We start from the raw sequence: 15,552 nt of genomic DNA on the forward strand, positions 1-15,552 counted from the left end.
AGCACAAGTCTCACCTCCACTCGGCGATGTCACCTGTGTGTCCACCTGTGACCAAACTCCCTAATTATTAAGCTGACCACCACGACCTCCCTCACTAACTGGCTCAAGTGACATATGTGTTGTATCAAAGTCTCTCTTCTGAAGTTGTACCCAAAAAATTAAAAACATGTGCACCAATTTAAACAAACAGATTAAGCAGATCCAGTGATCAGCAATAGATACAACAGACTTAGTGGAACTTTATTTGTCACAAGGTAGAAGTTACAGAAATTCAAGTGTCTTTAGGCATAAGTGGTGAAGTTTTAATGAAGCTGATTCTTGTTCTTTTCACAGAGAAAAAGCAAAAGCTGCTGTTTACTGGAACATCTCAATGGATGTGAAATGGGACACCTGTGATGTGGACGCAAATATCATGGAAAAAACTGTAAATATTAAGGAGGACAACTGTGAGTGGGAGTCCATCTACATTAAACAGGAAAGTCTGAGCATCAAGGAGGAGGACAGTAAACTGCAGCCAGTGAGCATTAAAGAAGAACCTGAAGAGAAGTCTGTCAATATTGAGACACATAACCGTACAAATATGGACAGTGTAAAAGAAGACAACCTTCAAGATGGAGTGGTGACCAGGTTAGACTCTTCTTATAGCAGACACTGTTCATCTCCAGAGGCTTCTATCAATGTGAAGTCTGAATCATTAGAGTTTGAACCAAAGAGGGCTGTGGAAACTACATCTGTTAGAGCTCAGAAAAATAAGCGACCATCTTCAAAGAAGTCTGGAAAAAGTAAGTGTAAAATAAAAATGTCTTAAGATTTAGAGTTGGGGTTTATGAGCTTGAAAGGTTGGGTCTTGTGATTTTATGAGAAACTTAGAAATGGAGTGAAAATACTTTATTTTATTGTGTGTTTAAATTTATTGTGAGATTTCATCAATTGTAAGGTTTAGCAATTTGCTATTCTTCCATTACAGTGACTTTATGCAAAAGTCCTCAGCCTATCCTCGATAAAGAGTGCTATACAAATGTCCAAGAGCAAGACAAAGGTATTGATCCCTCTGGAATTTCCTGGGTATCCATATTAATTCCTCTCAACAATGTGGTCTGATCTTCAACTAAGCTCCGATTACAGACGGCCTCAGTTGTCCTAAACTACTGTAATAACACAAACAACTGGACGGCTTCTTGTCAGTCCTGAACACATTCACATTGTTTAAACATTCACAGTCCACTCACTGACCCTCCTATCTTTACAGACTGGTTGACCCTTCTTTAACAGTAATGACCTAAACAGAACTTTTTGTAGCTACTGATCAGCAATGAATTTTAACCCCTTCCTTCATTCCAAACCTTTTCAGTTCCTTCATCCCTGAGAGCCCTTTTCTGATCAGTTCTCTTTAGGTCAGGCCACAGCATCTCGTGTCTCTTATTGGCTGTTCCAGAACACCAGCATGTAAAGTATGTTTAACCCTTTCTGTTTTTGATTTCTTCCTGTTGTTGAGCTCATTGTCCTGTGTCATCACTCAACTTTTGTTAAGCTTCTACTATCCTGATATTTTTCTGTCAGATTTCTTGAAAATATTTTCAATTCAGTGACAAGCGTTCTAGGCCATGAAGAAACAAACAGGCCAAACTATGATGCTCCCTTCACCTTGATGATTTAGTATCAATGTGCGCTTTTGTATTACTTCCAAACATAGTGTTGCATGTTTTGACCAAAGACTTCAAGTTTTGTCTCATTCATTCACAGATCATTGTCTGTTCTGGAACATCATGATGATCTTTTACAAGTTTTCAGATGTGCAGTGATGGTTTTGCTAGATTGCATTGATATCCTTGGTTTTGTCCTTCTGTAATCTACGTTCTTACGCTTTTCTCCATAAGAACACATGGACAGAGACTTTCTCAAGTCCCGGAGACTTCTGCAGGCCCTTTGCTCTGCCTGTCTGGGTTCCTATTCACCTCTGCTTTCATGCTGTGATCTTTGTGGGTTGCCCATTCCAGTAGTGAGTTTCCTCCATTTTTGTAGACAGTATGGCTTTCTATGCATTGATGGACACCCAGGTCTTCCAAAATTCTTTTATCACATTTGCCAGCTTTACACATCTCTTCAGCTCTTCTAAGGTTCTTGTGACATCCTTACAGAAGTATTTGGATGAAATGTCAAACCTTTGGATTACACCTTGAAGCGGTGGATTGGAGAAACAACTTCCACTGATATGCTGACATCATTCTTATATCATAAAGTGACAAAGGCTGTGTGTTCTGTGCTAGTCTGTGATCCTTCTATGTGAGTGTGCATTAAATATGACTTTTGCTCCTAAACTGTTTGGTTTTTTTTGGTAGGCTATTAAGCAGCAGTGAAGCAGTTTAATAGTTTTTAACGTTTTTTTTTTTCTTTTTACAAGGGTGTTTTTTTGTTTTTGTTTTGTGATTCACACAACAGCAGGTGTTACTCCAGTCTTACTCCAACCTTTGGGTTTGTGGGGCAGAGGGTGGAGAAAGCTTTTGTAGTAGCCGACAAGTCAGTGTGATAGCAATAAACAGGCAAGAGTAACTGTGATTTGTTAGCAGAAAGAAGTTAAACATTTTACATATGATGCAGGATGGATTCAAAGTAATTAATAAAATCTCTGGAGTGGGTAAATAAGGAGGTAAAAAAGAAGCTGCAAAGGAAAAAAAAAGAACAACTGAATAAGTCATTTAAGATGAATAACCCCAATGCTAACAGTAGTGCATTTGAGAGCAACCATTAGGAAAGATATGAGGTCTCTAAAAGACAGTTAAAGAGAAATATTGTAGCCAAAGACATTCTTTCAGTGTTTTAGGAGTAAAATAACAGTCAAGGAGGAAGTGAAGTGCTGCATGAACAATAAAGGGGAATTACAATACACAGATAGTGAAATATAAAATGCTCTAAGCTTTCCATTTTCTGAAGATTTCATGTCTGAAAAAGTGGATAACCTCTCAGTTGTAACAGGGACTACTAAGGAGGTACTGAGGGATTTGGAAATTGTAGAGAGAGAAGTGCTGCTGAGATTGAATTGGTTGAAATCAAACAAATCTCCAAGACCAGATGCTATTTATCCTCAAATGCTTATAGAGTTTAGTGAATATATATATAATCCTTTGATGGATATTTTTTAGTAATCACTGCTCTCTGGGACAATTTTTATGAACTGGAAAATGTAAGCCCATTATATAGAAAGGGTGATTAGGAAAATTGAAGTATCAACAGGTCAGTAAGCTTAACTTGCATCACAGGAAAATAAATGAAAGGAATTATTAAGGAAAAGATTGAGTGACACACGGCAAGAACAGGAGGTTTTTTTAACAGTCAGCATGGATTCAGATGAGGGAGGTTGCATTTTACTAACATGCTGGGAATCTATGAGGAACCAACCAAAGGATATGATCAAAGTGGAACAGATGATATTATTTATCTGGACTTTCAGAAAGTATTTGATAAGGTGCCACTAAACTAAAAGAAGTGAAAGTTCAGGGTGTGGTGTGTAGATGGGTGCAGAATTGGCTAAACACAGGAAGCAGAGGGTTATGGTGCGAGGAACCCTATCAGAACTGGGTGGTTGTAAGAGTAGTGTCCTACAAGGGCCAGTGTTAGGGCCACTACTGTATAAATATATTGTCACAAACGTGTGATTGGGAGGCCGCTAAATGGCATAAATGATAGAAATACCACGCCAGACCAGGGGGCGGCAGGGTGCGCTGACTGTCTCTCTCAATCTCTCTGCATGGAAAATCCTGCAGGGTCCTGGCACCAATGATGACATCACTTCCGGTCCCAATAATGTCACTTCTGGTTCCGGGTCTGATGACTTCATTTCCCTTACCGGCCTTTAAAGGTGCCATCTTACCTCCATAATATCCAAACTATTTTGGACTCAAACCTGTGAACATCTCTTTTCAATTTTCTTCAATTTTGCAGCCAGGAAACAATATACGGGTGGCTGTCCCAAACCTTTATGATGTCAGTGACACATCTTTGTGACAGTGGCTTTTTAATATCGGTTGAATTTTCCCAAATATATTGCGTAACTGTGCGATATATTCTAAAATATTGGTAGAGGGAAGTGCCTCTTCTTCCCATCCTTCTTTTAAAATATCCAATATTCCCTGAGGTTGTCATCCTTATAACAATTCAAAAGGAGAGAACCCTGTCCCTGCTGACCACCTTGCGGATCATTTGTTTGAGAGTCTGATTAAATCTCTCTACTAGACCATCGGTTTGTGGATGATACACCGCAGACTTTAAATGCTTTATTTTAAGTAACTTGGCCATTTCCCTAAATGTTTTCCTATGTGAAAGGCATCTCTTGGTCTGTAAGGACTTCTTTAGGGATGCCATCATGCACAAAGACCCCTACATTTTCCCGTGTGATAGCTTAAGACGTGGCTGAGCGCAAGGGAACAGCCTCTGGATATCGAGAAGCATAATGATATAAATGATATGGATAGGAATAAAAATAACAAGGTGGTTAAGTTTTCAGATGATGCCAAGGTAGGTGGATTTGGCAGATAATCGAGAATCTGTTGAATCCTCACAATACAGGGATTTGGACAGTACACAGGCTTGGGCAGATTTGTTGAAGATGAAATTTAATTTAAGTAAATGCAAAGTATTACATGTAGGAAGTAAAAATGTATGGTTTGTGTACACAATGGAAGGTCTTATGAGAAGGATTTCTGAGTTGTAGTGAAGTCATCACCACCGACTACTAGAAAGTGTTCAGAAGTCATTAAGAAGGCTAAGAGAATGTAAAGGTTATTTAGCGCCCTGATGTGTGGAGTACAAGTCACAGGAGGTTATGCAGAGGCTTTATAAAACACCGCAGGCCGCATCTGGAGTACTGTGTGCAGTTTTAGTCTCCAGGCTACAAAACAGACCTAGAAGACGTAGACAAGTCCAGTGAAGAGTGACTAGGCTAATTCTAGGGATGTCGAGGTATGAGTTATTGTGACGATGCAGGTTCTGCTCCATGCTCCCATCTGTCTTTTGGGAGCTCTTGAACCGACACCATCGGTAATGTCACTGATGAGCTGGACAGTGAGGCACAACAATGTAACAAGGGGATGGTGCAAAAAGTGCAAAGTGCTTTATTAAAACAACAATCAAAATCAAAACAGTGTTCAAATAAATAAGTGCAGCGTCTCTCAAAAATCTTCAAATAAATAATCCAATAAAGCGCTGTGAATTGTGGAGGTTAAAAACAATAAATTAATCCTTTAAAAATGAGGTTAAAACAATGCCTTTCTACTGGTGACTCTCCTGCTTCTCCCGTCCAGCCTATGCACCAGGGGAGCCACCCTACTTGCTGCTGACCTTCTTTCTGCCTTCTCCTGCTGGTCTGTTCGCCTCGCCGATCCCTGGGTCCGGTGGGCTTCACCTGACTGTAACTTGGGCTCCCCAGCAACCAGGGCGCTCACGCCTGGGCTTTCACATCTCAAGTCCCAACTCCCACTGCCTTCCTGGCCTTATGCGGTGAGCCATCCTCCTTCCGGTCACTCCAGTTCCTCAGTAATGCTCAGCGGGAGCGACCACCACCGCCTGCTTCTGGGGTGCCGGCCAAACACCCAGGCTCACTGCTCAGCTGCAGGTGTTCTCTACTACGAGCACCTTCGCTCGTTCATGCACCGGCTTTCTCCTCCCTACTTCCTGCCTTCTGTCCTTCTCAACCTCCATCCATTTTTTTTTCCCTCTTTTTTTTTCTCTTCCCTTTCTAGTCACCTTACGCTTCTATTTATCATGGGGACATGGATCAGATGTGGCAATTGGCAACTCCTGGCATCAATTACGGATGCAGACGACTCTTCACCTGTGCACTTAAGTGAGGACCGTCTGCATCACAAATCACGTGGGAAACGCTCCGGTCACACATACCATGACCCCTCTCTCTAAGCCGCTAGTGCGGTGATTATTTATTTTAAAAAGTGGCCTTTTTGATGTGAGATCAAACTTTTCAGTTTAAGCAAATGGAGATTAAGAGGAGGCATGACTGAAGTATTTAAAATCATGAAGGTAATTAAAGCAGTCGAGCTCTACTTGGCTGATAATTTAAAAAGAGTTCAACAAGAACAGGAGGACACAGTTGGAAAGTTAAGGGAAAATTTTACATAAACATCAGAGAGTTTTCCTTCACACATAGAAACACAGACATGTGGAATAAATTACCAGGTAGTGTGCAGAGAAGGACTTTAGGGACCTTCAAAACTCGAGTTGATGTTGTATTAAAGAAACTAGGTGGATCAGATTAGCAGATTGGGATGACTTGCCAGTTCTCAGAAAGTTATTTGTAAAATTTCCAATTTCTGTTTACACAAAGGAAACTAACTTTGCAAGGCTCTCTGTTTGTTTACCTTACTCCTCTGTATGAGAAGGGGGTCTCTGGCCATTAGACTCACAGGACATCAAGGCAACTCATGTACTCTTAATTTAAGAAACAGAATAATACAATGTGTTGAGAAATACAAGGATTATTTAAATTTGATAACTGATTATTTGTTGACAGTGAAAAAAGGACGCAGACAGATGAGACTTACAAGCATATCACAGAAGAGATTGCTTCTTTACTTGCTGTTTAGAGTTCTAATTTGTCTTGGCTCAGAAGTACTAGGGTGTTGTACCGTGTTAGCCATTATGAATGTAGAAAAAAGCCAAGCAAAATGACACCTTTTATTGGCTAACTAAAAAGATTACAATATGCAAGCTTTCGAGGCAACTCAGGCCCCTTCTTCAGGCAAGACATCTGTGCATGTGCACGCGCCTTCCACCACTCCCCAATTCCTCCCAGAATTATGCCTATTTCAATATGCAAATCAAAATAAATAGCCCTTAAGCTCAGTGTTCTGTGAAAAGACGATTGCAGAAGCACAGGGGAAAATAGGAGAATTTCAGCGAATAAAAGCAAATTAAAGGTGAGTCATAGCCCACCGTCTGAGTGTCATATGAAAGCTTATTAGGGTACAGAGAAAATAAAAAAAACAGGCACACCGTGGCAAAAAAAGCTTGAAATGTCAACTTTAATCTCAAAATTTCCACTTTAATCACGTAGTTTATTTTGTCATTAAAGTAGAACATCATAAAATTCATCATTAAATCGTTTAATTTACTAGTTTCTCAAATCCCACCGTAACTAAAGTAGCACGTTAAATGATTTGTTTTGTATGTGTTCTTCTATGTGCTCTGTGTGAATCACTATGCGCTTCTTAAATGGGCTTTCTCTTCCTCCAACAGGACACAGAATCCATTACATTCATGATATTACAGCTCTCTGAACAATTTAAATGCTGAGATGTATATTTGATATCATTTGAATTAAAACACTCTATTAAACATGGGAACACAGTGGCACAGTAATAGTGATGAGCTGGCGCCTCGTCCAGAGATTGTTCCTACCTCCATCAAGATGCTTGCTGTGCTGTGCGCGACCTTCGATAAAATAATTTATTGCAGCAGTACTGTTTCTTTCAAACATACTAACCCCCAATTCCTGTCCTTCCTTTTCTTTCCCCAATTCACCAATCACCACACAATCAGCTCTGTAATAGATGTCAAGCCATCTGTAAGCTTAGAATGCCGATTCTTCAAAACTTTTAAGGAACATTGAAATATCTTCATAGTACATGATTAATTATTCTATTCATCTATCCTTCCAGTGTTGCACCAGCCCCAGTAAGAATACAGCGCGAAGCAGGAACAATCCCTGAAATAGGTAGCGTTGCGACACCGTGTCCTCACGTGTTTAATTATTAGATTATTTAAATAATGTTAAAATTTTATCTGTATAATGTCATCTTCTTCTTTTGGCTGCTCCCTTTAGGGGTCACCACATCGGATCATCTTGTTCTATATCTTTCTGTCCTCTATCTTGTTCTGTTACACCCATCACCTGCATGTCCTCCCTCATCACATCCATAAACCTCCTCTTAGGCCTTCCTCATTTCCTCTTGCCTGGCAGCTCTATCCTTAACATCTTTCTCCCAATATACTCAGCATCTCTCCTCTGCACATGTCCAAACCTGCACAATCTCGCCTCTCTGACTTTGTCTCCCAAACGTCCAACTTGAGATGATCCTCTAATGTAGTCATTTCTAATCCTATCCATCCTCGTCACACCCAATACAAATCTTAGCATCTTTAACTCTGCCACCTCAGCTCTGTCTCCTGCTTTCTGGTCAATGCCACCGTCTCCAACCCATATAACATAGCTGGTCTCATTACCATCCTGTAGACCTTCCCTTTCACTCTTGCTGATACCCTTCTGACACAAATCACTCCTGACACTCTTCTCCACCCACCCACTCCACCCTACCTGCACTCTCTTTTTCACCTCTCTTCCACAATCCCCATTACTCTGTACTGTTGATTCCAAGTATTTAAACTCCTCTACCTTTGCTAACTCTACTCCCTGCATCCTCACCATTCCACAATGACCTCCTGCTCATTCACACACATGTATTCTGTCATGTTCCTACTGATCTTCATTCCTCTCCTCTTTACAGCATATCTCCAACTCCAGGATCTCCTCAACGTGCTCCCTACTATCGCTACAGATTACAATGTCATCAGCAAACATCATAGTCCACGGGGACTCCTGTCTAATCTCGTCTGTCAACCTGTCCATCACCATTGCAAATAAGAATCTCTGATGTACTCCCACCTCCAACATGAATACATCCGTCACTCCTACCGCAGACCTCACCACTGTCACACTTCCCTCGTACATATCCTGTACAACCCTTACATACTTCTCTGCCACTCCCGACTTCCTCATACAATACCACAGCTCCTCTCTAGGCACCCTGTCATATGCTTTCTCCAGGTCCACAAAGACGCAATGCAACTCCTTCTGGCCTTCTCTAAACTTCTCCATCAACACCCTCTGAACAAACCTCGCATCTGTGGTGCACATTCTTGGCATGAAACCGTACTGCTGCTCACTAATCATCACCTCACTTCTTAACCTAGCTTCCACTGCTCTTTCCCATAACTTCACACTGTGGCTCATCAGTTTTATCCCCCTGTAATTAGTACAGATCCTGCACATCCCCCTTATTCTTATATATCCTCTCATTTTCTAATATTCAATTTAACAATCTGGTTAAAAACTCCACTACCATCTGTCCTAAACACCTCCATGCTTCCACAGGTATGTCATCTAGACCAATGCCTTTTCTATTCTTCATCCTCTTCATAGCTATATAATGTAATAAACATATTTTGCTGCATTTCATCTTAAAAATGATATTGTCATCATATGTAAATACGCGCTTTATAAAGTGGCTCAGGTTGTGCAACATTATAACTGTATCGCAAGTTTACAGTGAGGTAATTGTACTTAAGTACAAAAGATCTACAAGGAGCATTTGAACTGAGTCAGTGCATTTAGAGCTCTTGGGATGAAACTCTGAACCATGAGGTCAGTACAGGAAAGGCTCTGAAGCGTTTTTCCGTATGAGAGTAGTTCAAATAGTCAGCATGGCTGAGGCAGCATGTGCTTGATGCTTTATCCCGTTAATTCTCTTTCTGATCAGCTGCTGTAGAGCTGTGATTCCACACTCCGATACAGTGGGATGAATACTTGAGAGTAACAACGCTAAAGCTACTATGGTATTTGGAATAGTTTGGCCATTCTGTGACCCATTATATTGTTACAGGTTAATTACAATCAGATGCCTTAAATTAATTAACAATATGTGGTTAATTTCAGTGTATTTGATAAAGCCGTGTCAGGTATGTGGATCTAAAAATGAAAGGGAAACACTGGAACAAAAGCACTACATTGATGCTGGGGGCTGCCAGTTTGCAAAACCAAGCAGGGAACTTGCGTACACCAAGGATTTAGCTGCCCTGAAAATGTGCGTGGCTTTACACCAAGTTTAGTTTTTATACATCATGATGTGAGCATGAAAACGGGAGTATGCAACATTTTTGTGCGTACACGTCATTTATACATGAGGCCCCAGGCGTCCAATGACTTTCTTCCAGCAGCACCTCCTAGTGTGGTGGAAGTGCTGCTAAACAGGGCCCAGTAAACATCCAGGCACCTCCTGGTGGTGGCAATGGGCCCCAGTAAGGTTGAGCATCCATGCTCCAAAACCATGGCCCCATTGCAAGCCAAGGGGGCTGCCCTCTATTGGTCTGGGGGAGACAGTATTCAGACTAAGCCCTCTCCCCCTGTCTTTCTGTGCTGGAGGCATCACTGCTGGGATTGGGCCCAGGCAGTCTGTCGCATCACAGATTGTCATTAATGTTCAGATCGAGAAACTGAGAGAGCCATGACAAAACATTAAGCTTGGGCCATTGTGAATTCTGGGGTGCAGTTCTGATCATTATCCTTTTGTAGAAGCCATACTTTTTCATTTTTAACTTTTATAGATGGTGTGATGTTTGTTTCAGAATTTTCTAATATTTAATTGAATCCATTCCTCCCTCTACCAGTAAACAGTTCCTGGTGCTCCTGGCTTCAACACAAGCCTGAAAGGTGATTGATCTTCTCCCATCCTTAACAGTCAGAGACGTTTTTTTGTCATGGAATTCTGTGCCCTTTTTCTTCAAACACACCTTTGCACATTGTGGCCAACAAGTTCTATTTTGACTTCATCAGTTCACAGGACGTGTTTTCAACAGGCATCGGGCTTGTTTAGATGTTCATCTGCAAACTTTGAATTTTGTGGTGAGGACACAGGAAATTTTTCTTCTGATGGCTCTTTCCTGAAGGTTATATGTGTGGTGGTATCGCTGCACAGTAGAACAGTGCATCACCACTCCAGAGTCGGACTACAAAAGACCACCAGGAAGCTTTAAGACACAGGGGTTTAGATTTGCCATTCTAGCAATGCTGTGTGCACTTGTCTTGGAAAGTTGTCTTGGTCTTCCAGACCTCAACTTGATTTCCACCATTGCTGTTAACTGCCATCTCTTCATAACGTTACCAACTGAGGAGGTGGCTAATTGAAAATTCTTTGACATCTTCTATAGTCTTTTCCTACTTTGTGACTATAAATTATTTTATTTCTCAAAGTGTTAGACAGCTGCTTAGAGGAGCCCATGGCTGCTGATTGCTGGGACAAGGTTTGAGGCGTCTGAGAATTTATACAGCTTTGAATTCTGCATCGCCTGGCCATTCATAATAATGATTGTAAACAAGCGAAGCCCTAAGGAGCTAATTAGGGTCTGACGTCTTGGGGAAAAAAAAGATATCTGAGACCTCCAATCTCTTGGGGTGCACAAACATTTCTGGGGTACTCTTCCTTTTTTCACTCAACAAATCAAAAATAAGACACAAATCCTGTTTAAAATGCATAAAAGAATGTTTTATCTTTAACTTTGTGGCTTTTGGAGATCAATTAATCTGATACTGACTTAACTATTCACAGTAACAGTTATTTTCATCAGGGGGGTCCCCACACATTTGCATGTCACTGTGTATGAAATGTCATGAACGTGTTCATCTTGGTACTGCTATGTCTGAAAAGAAGCATCCTCTCGCCATTGTATATCGTGCATACATGTTATAGGACTTAAAAGATGGAATCCTAAACTTCCTACTATAGAAAATGGTGGTGTATCTAAAATGATAAATTGCAATTATCTTTGAGGGATACTCTGATTTTTTTCTCCTGTCATGATCATATGTCTGGTTCTTTTCAAACAGTGCCATTATTGACAGCTAAGACACATTTGTTTCCTTAGCGGTTTTCCTGCTTTCACTGCATTGTTGAAAGTCGATGTGCTCAGCTGTGTGTTGTACCTAAACGTTTCTCATCAAATTAGTTGCGGGAAATGTCTTTGCTTTAAATACACCACAACTAACAAATAACTTTTTCACTTTAAACTTTATATATAACATTCATATCACATTTCAGATACTTTAAGATATTTCCACACAGCAGTTATTTTCCTCACCACTTTCCACTCTGTGCACTCTGTCAGTTGTACGCGTGTCCTCAGCTTAATATATTCCATGTCATGAAATTGGTAGACGAGTCGACCAACTTCAAGCAGATTTCACAATAAACAGCAAAATCTGGGCAATTTTAAATTCAAGGCCAATTAATTTGTGTAACACTACTGTTTAATTCAGTTGTATTTTATCTTTATAGCGCTCTTCATTGAGTGCAGGCTTGGACTGCTTGATGTTTGCAGCCATAACAGAGATAATAATTCCATACATGAACACACACATTGGATCAAATAGACAGTAAAACCTGGCAAATTTTAGCTTACTCAACATAAATAAGTCCTGATAGTAGATACCCTTTAACATTATAATGGTGAGTATAAATGTCACCAGCGTGTCACAAAGGTTACCAGTCCTGGTGTCACCTGCCACTCCTCTGTAGAGCTGAAACACCAACAGCTGAGCTCTTCCTCGGTTTTCTCATCTTCTATTTTTTCCCCCGATGTCACTGCAGCTTCTGTAGGCCTGTGCACTGAGGCGTCACTCATCCATTGCTCTCTTTTGCTTTGGTGAATGAAAGAAGACATTTTGTTGTTTGTTTTGGTGTCAAGTGGTTTTAGTTCAAGTGTGGATAAATGTCAGGACACATTCTAATTATTGAAGGTGCACTTTTCATGCTTGGCGTGGCATTCTGTTTTATATAGTACCCTCCATAATGGCGGATGCAATGAAACATTCTTCTTGCATTTACTCCTTTAATCCACAGTTTAAAATTACAAATTAAATAATTCAGATGTAATTAAAGTACAAATTACTGATTTTCATTTAAGGGGATTTGCAAACATTTCAGTCACACCTTGTAGAAATGACAGCACTTTTTCTGAATCATCCTCCCTTTTCATGGTACCATAATGGTACCATAGTCCTAAGACACCTCCGCTTACTCTTACCTACAGACTGCCTTTGGTCTTTGTAGTTGCCATTGATCAACATGAGGGCAAGAGCTGTGCCAATGAAAGTCAAAGAAGCTGGAAAATAATAATGAAATCATTAGAGAGATCGGAAAACCTTAAAATTACCCAATTCAACTGTCTGGAATATCAATAAGAAAAAACACACTGGTGAGCTCAGTAATCAGAAAGGGACTTGTAGGCCAAGTAAGACCACCACTGCTGAAGACAGCAGATGTTGCTGCAGATTTCATTTTGATCAGGACTTGCACCGCCTGATGGTAACGGTATTGCATGTATCTCTCTACCGTCTTAAGTATACCATCCCATACAGATGGCATTACGTGGCTCAGTGACTGAGAGATTCCCCACCAGTCAGGCAGTTCACACTGAAAAGCTGCCATCACCAAATCACCCACAGCTGTTAAGACCAGTAAGAGAACTGGGATTGTGTGATTTCTGTATGGTGGTCTCTGTAATGAAGGCTGCAATTCAGCACACACTTCAAAGAGGATGACAGTAGGGAGTCTAAATCAACTAAGTCATCATCATGATCCAAAATGTCATTGTGATACATCAAAACTCACTTCTTGTGTAGCCTGTCAAACATCAGAATGTGAAATGTGTAATGAAATGAAATTTTCTTTTCAGTTCTTCGTTTTTCCACCTGGAGTTGCTAAAATACCAACACAAATAAAGTCTGCATGGGACATACAAATGCTCAAAACTTGAGGGAACATTGAGTCAATTTAAATGGCAAGTTCTAGTTTTATAAATCCTAACTTTTGCATAAGAAACAGCTTTCATATACGAGGCCAAGCATAAGGAGGTTTTATACATGTGGCCCTGGTGAGTAGTTGTAATAAAGGACATAAAATTAACAAATTAAGTGTGTTTTCCAAGTACAACAAAAGTTTTATAATTGCTTATGCTGATCAAAGGTTGTTCCTAATTTCAGCCATCATGTATTTAATGTGAGTTAATGTTGATAATAAGGCAGCAAATTGAAAATAAGTGCTTTTTTTTTTTTTTTCCTTTTTGTTTTAAATTTTACACAGGAAAGAAAGATCACTGCAGTGTGGAATGTGGCAGAAAATTCTCTAACAGGAGTGCTCTTCAGAAACACATGAGAGGTCACACCGGAGAGAAGCCATATTGCTGTAATGAATGTGGCAAACAGTTTTCACAAATGAGCAATCTTCAGAACCACACGAGAGTTCACACCGGAGAGAAGCCATATAGTTGTAATGAATGTGGCAAACAGTTTTCACAAATGAGCAATCTTAAGATACACACGAGAGTTCACACCGGAGAGAAGCCATATTGCTGTAATGAATGTGGCAAACAGTTTTCCTATATGAGCAATCTAAAGAGACACACGAGAGTTCACACCAGAGAGAAGCCATATTGCTGTAATGAATGTGGCAAACAGTTTTCCGAGATGGGCAGTCTCCAGATACACACAAGAGTTCACACCGGAGAGAAGCCATATTGCTGTAATGAATGTGGCAAACAGTTTTCCTATATGAGCAATCTTCAGATACACACGAGAGTTCACACCGGAGAGAAGCCATATTGCTGTAATGAATGTGGCAAACAGTTTTCCGAGATGGGCAGTCTCCAGATACACACGAGAGTTCACACCGGAGAGAAGCCATATTGCTGTAATGAATGTGGCAAACAGTTTTCAAAAATGAGCCATCTGAAGGACCACACTAGAGTTCACACCCGAGAGAAGCCATATTGCTGTAATGAATGTGGCATACAGTTTTCATATATGAGCAATCTTCAGAGACACACGAGAGTTCACACTGGAGAGAAGCCATATTGCTGTAATGAATGTGGCAAACAGTTTTCATATATGAGCAAACTTCAGAGACACACAAGAGTTCACACCAGAGAGAAGCCATATTGCTGTAATGAGTGTGGCAAACAGTTTTCACAGATAGGCAGTCTTCAGAGTCACACAAGAGTTCACAAAAGAATAAAAACAGTAGCAGTTCAAAAATCAGTCCAGAAAAACAAGAACCCTTCAGGACTCAAGAGTGAGGTTCAGTCGTGTCCTGAAAACTAAGCAAACTAAACTATTGTTGAGAAATGAATCTCAAAGATAGATAGACAGATACTTTATTAATCCCAATGGGAAATTCACATAATTCTTTGCATTTATGTAGCGCTTTTCTCACTACTCAAAGCGCTCTGCAATTGCAGGTTAAGGGCCTTGCTCAAGGGCCCAACAGAGCAGAGTCCCTTTTGGCATTTTACAGGATTCGAACCGGCAACCTTCTGATTGCCAGTGTAGATCCCTAGCCTCAGAGCCACCACTCCGCCCTTTAAAATGAGAGGCCATATTGCTGTTTGGAACGTGGCAAACAAATCTGTGAGAGCAGTACACTTCAGAGACGCACCAGAATTCACACCGGAGAGAAGTACAACTGAACTGTCCTGACTTAAGAGTGAGGTTCACTCCTGCCTGGACAGTAAGCACATGTAACTGACTCAAATCCATCCTACTTAGTGTTGTGTCAAAAACAAATCAACATGGAGTAGAAATAGAAGTTTATATCCTTTTTCCTTTTCCAGAAACAAAATAAAGAACAGGGCGTCATACAAATGGCTTCTTACCAAAGCCCCTACATCCTCCACCATGTGCCTAGCTCTGTTTTCATAACGTACGTATTACATATA

At 40.5% G+C, this 15,552-nt stretch overlaps 1 protein-coding gene across 1 annotated transcript; it reads left to right on the top strand.

Annotated features, from left to right (window-relative positions):
* Positions 1-333: 333 nt before the first annotated feature.
* LOC127526345 (zinc finger protein OZF-like) lies at positions 334-14,968 on the top strand (the record flags this gene model as incomplete). The annotated part of the gene is made up of 2 exons (XM_051921642.1): positions 334-782; positions 13,923-14,968. Coding segments are annotated over 2 exons (1,465 nt in total), but the record flags the coding sequence as incomplete, so codon positions are not given.
* Positions 14,969-15,552: the final 584 nt, after the last annotated feature.

Source organism: Erpetoichthys calabaricus (assembly GCF_900747795.2).
Source record: "Erpetoichthys calabaricus chromosome 1 unlocalized genomic scaffold, fErpCal1.3 SUPER_1_unloc_15, whole genome shotgun sequence".
Classification (NCBI taxonomy): domain Eukaryota; kingdom Metazoa; phylum Chordata; class Cladistia; order Polypteriformes; family Polypteridae; genus Erpetoichthys; species Erpetoichthys calabaricus.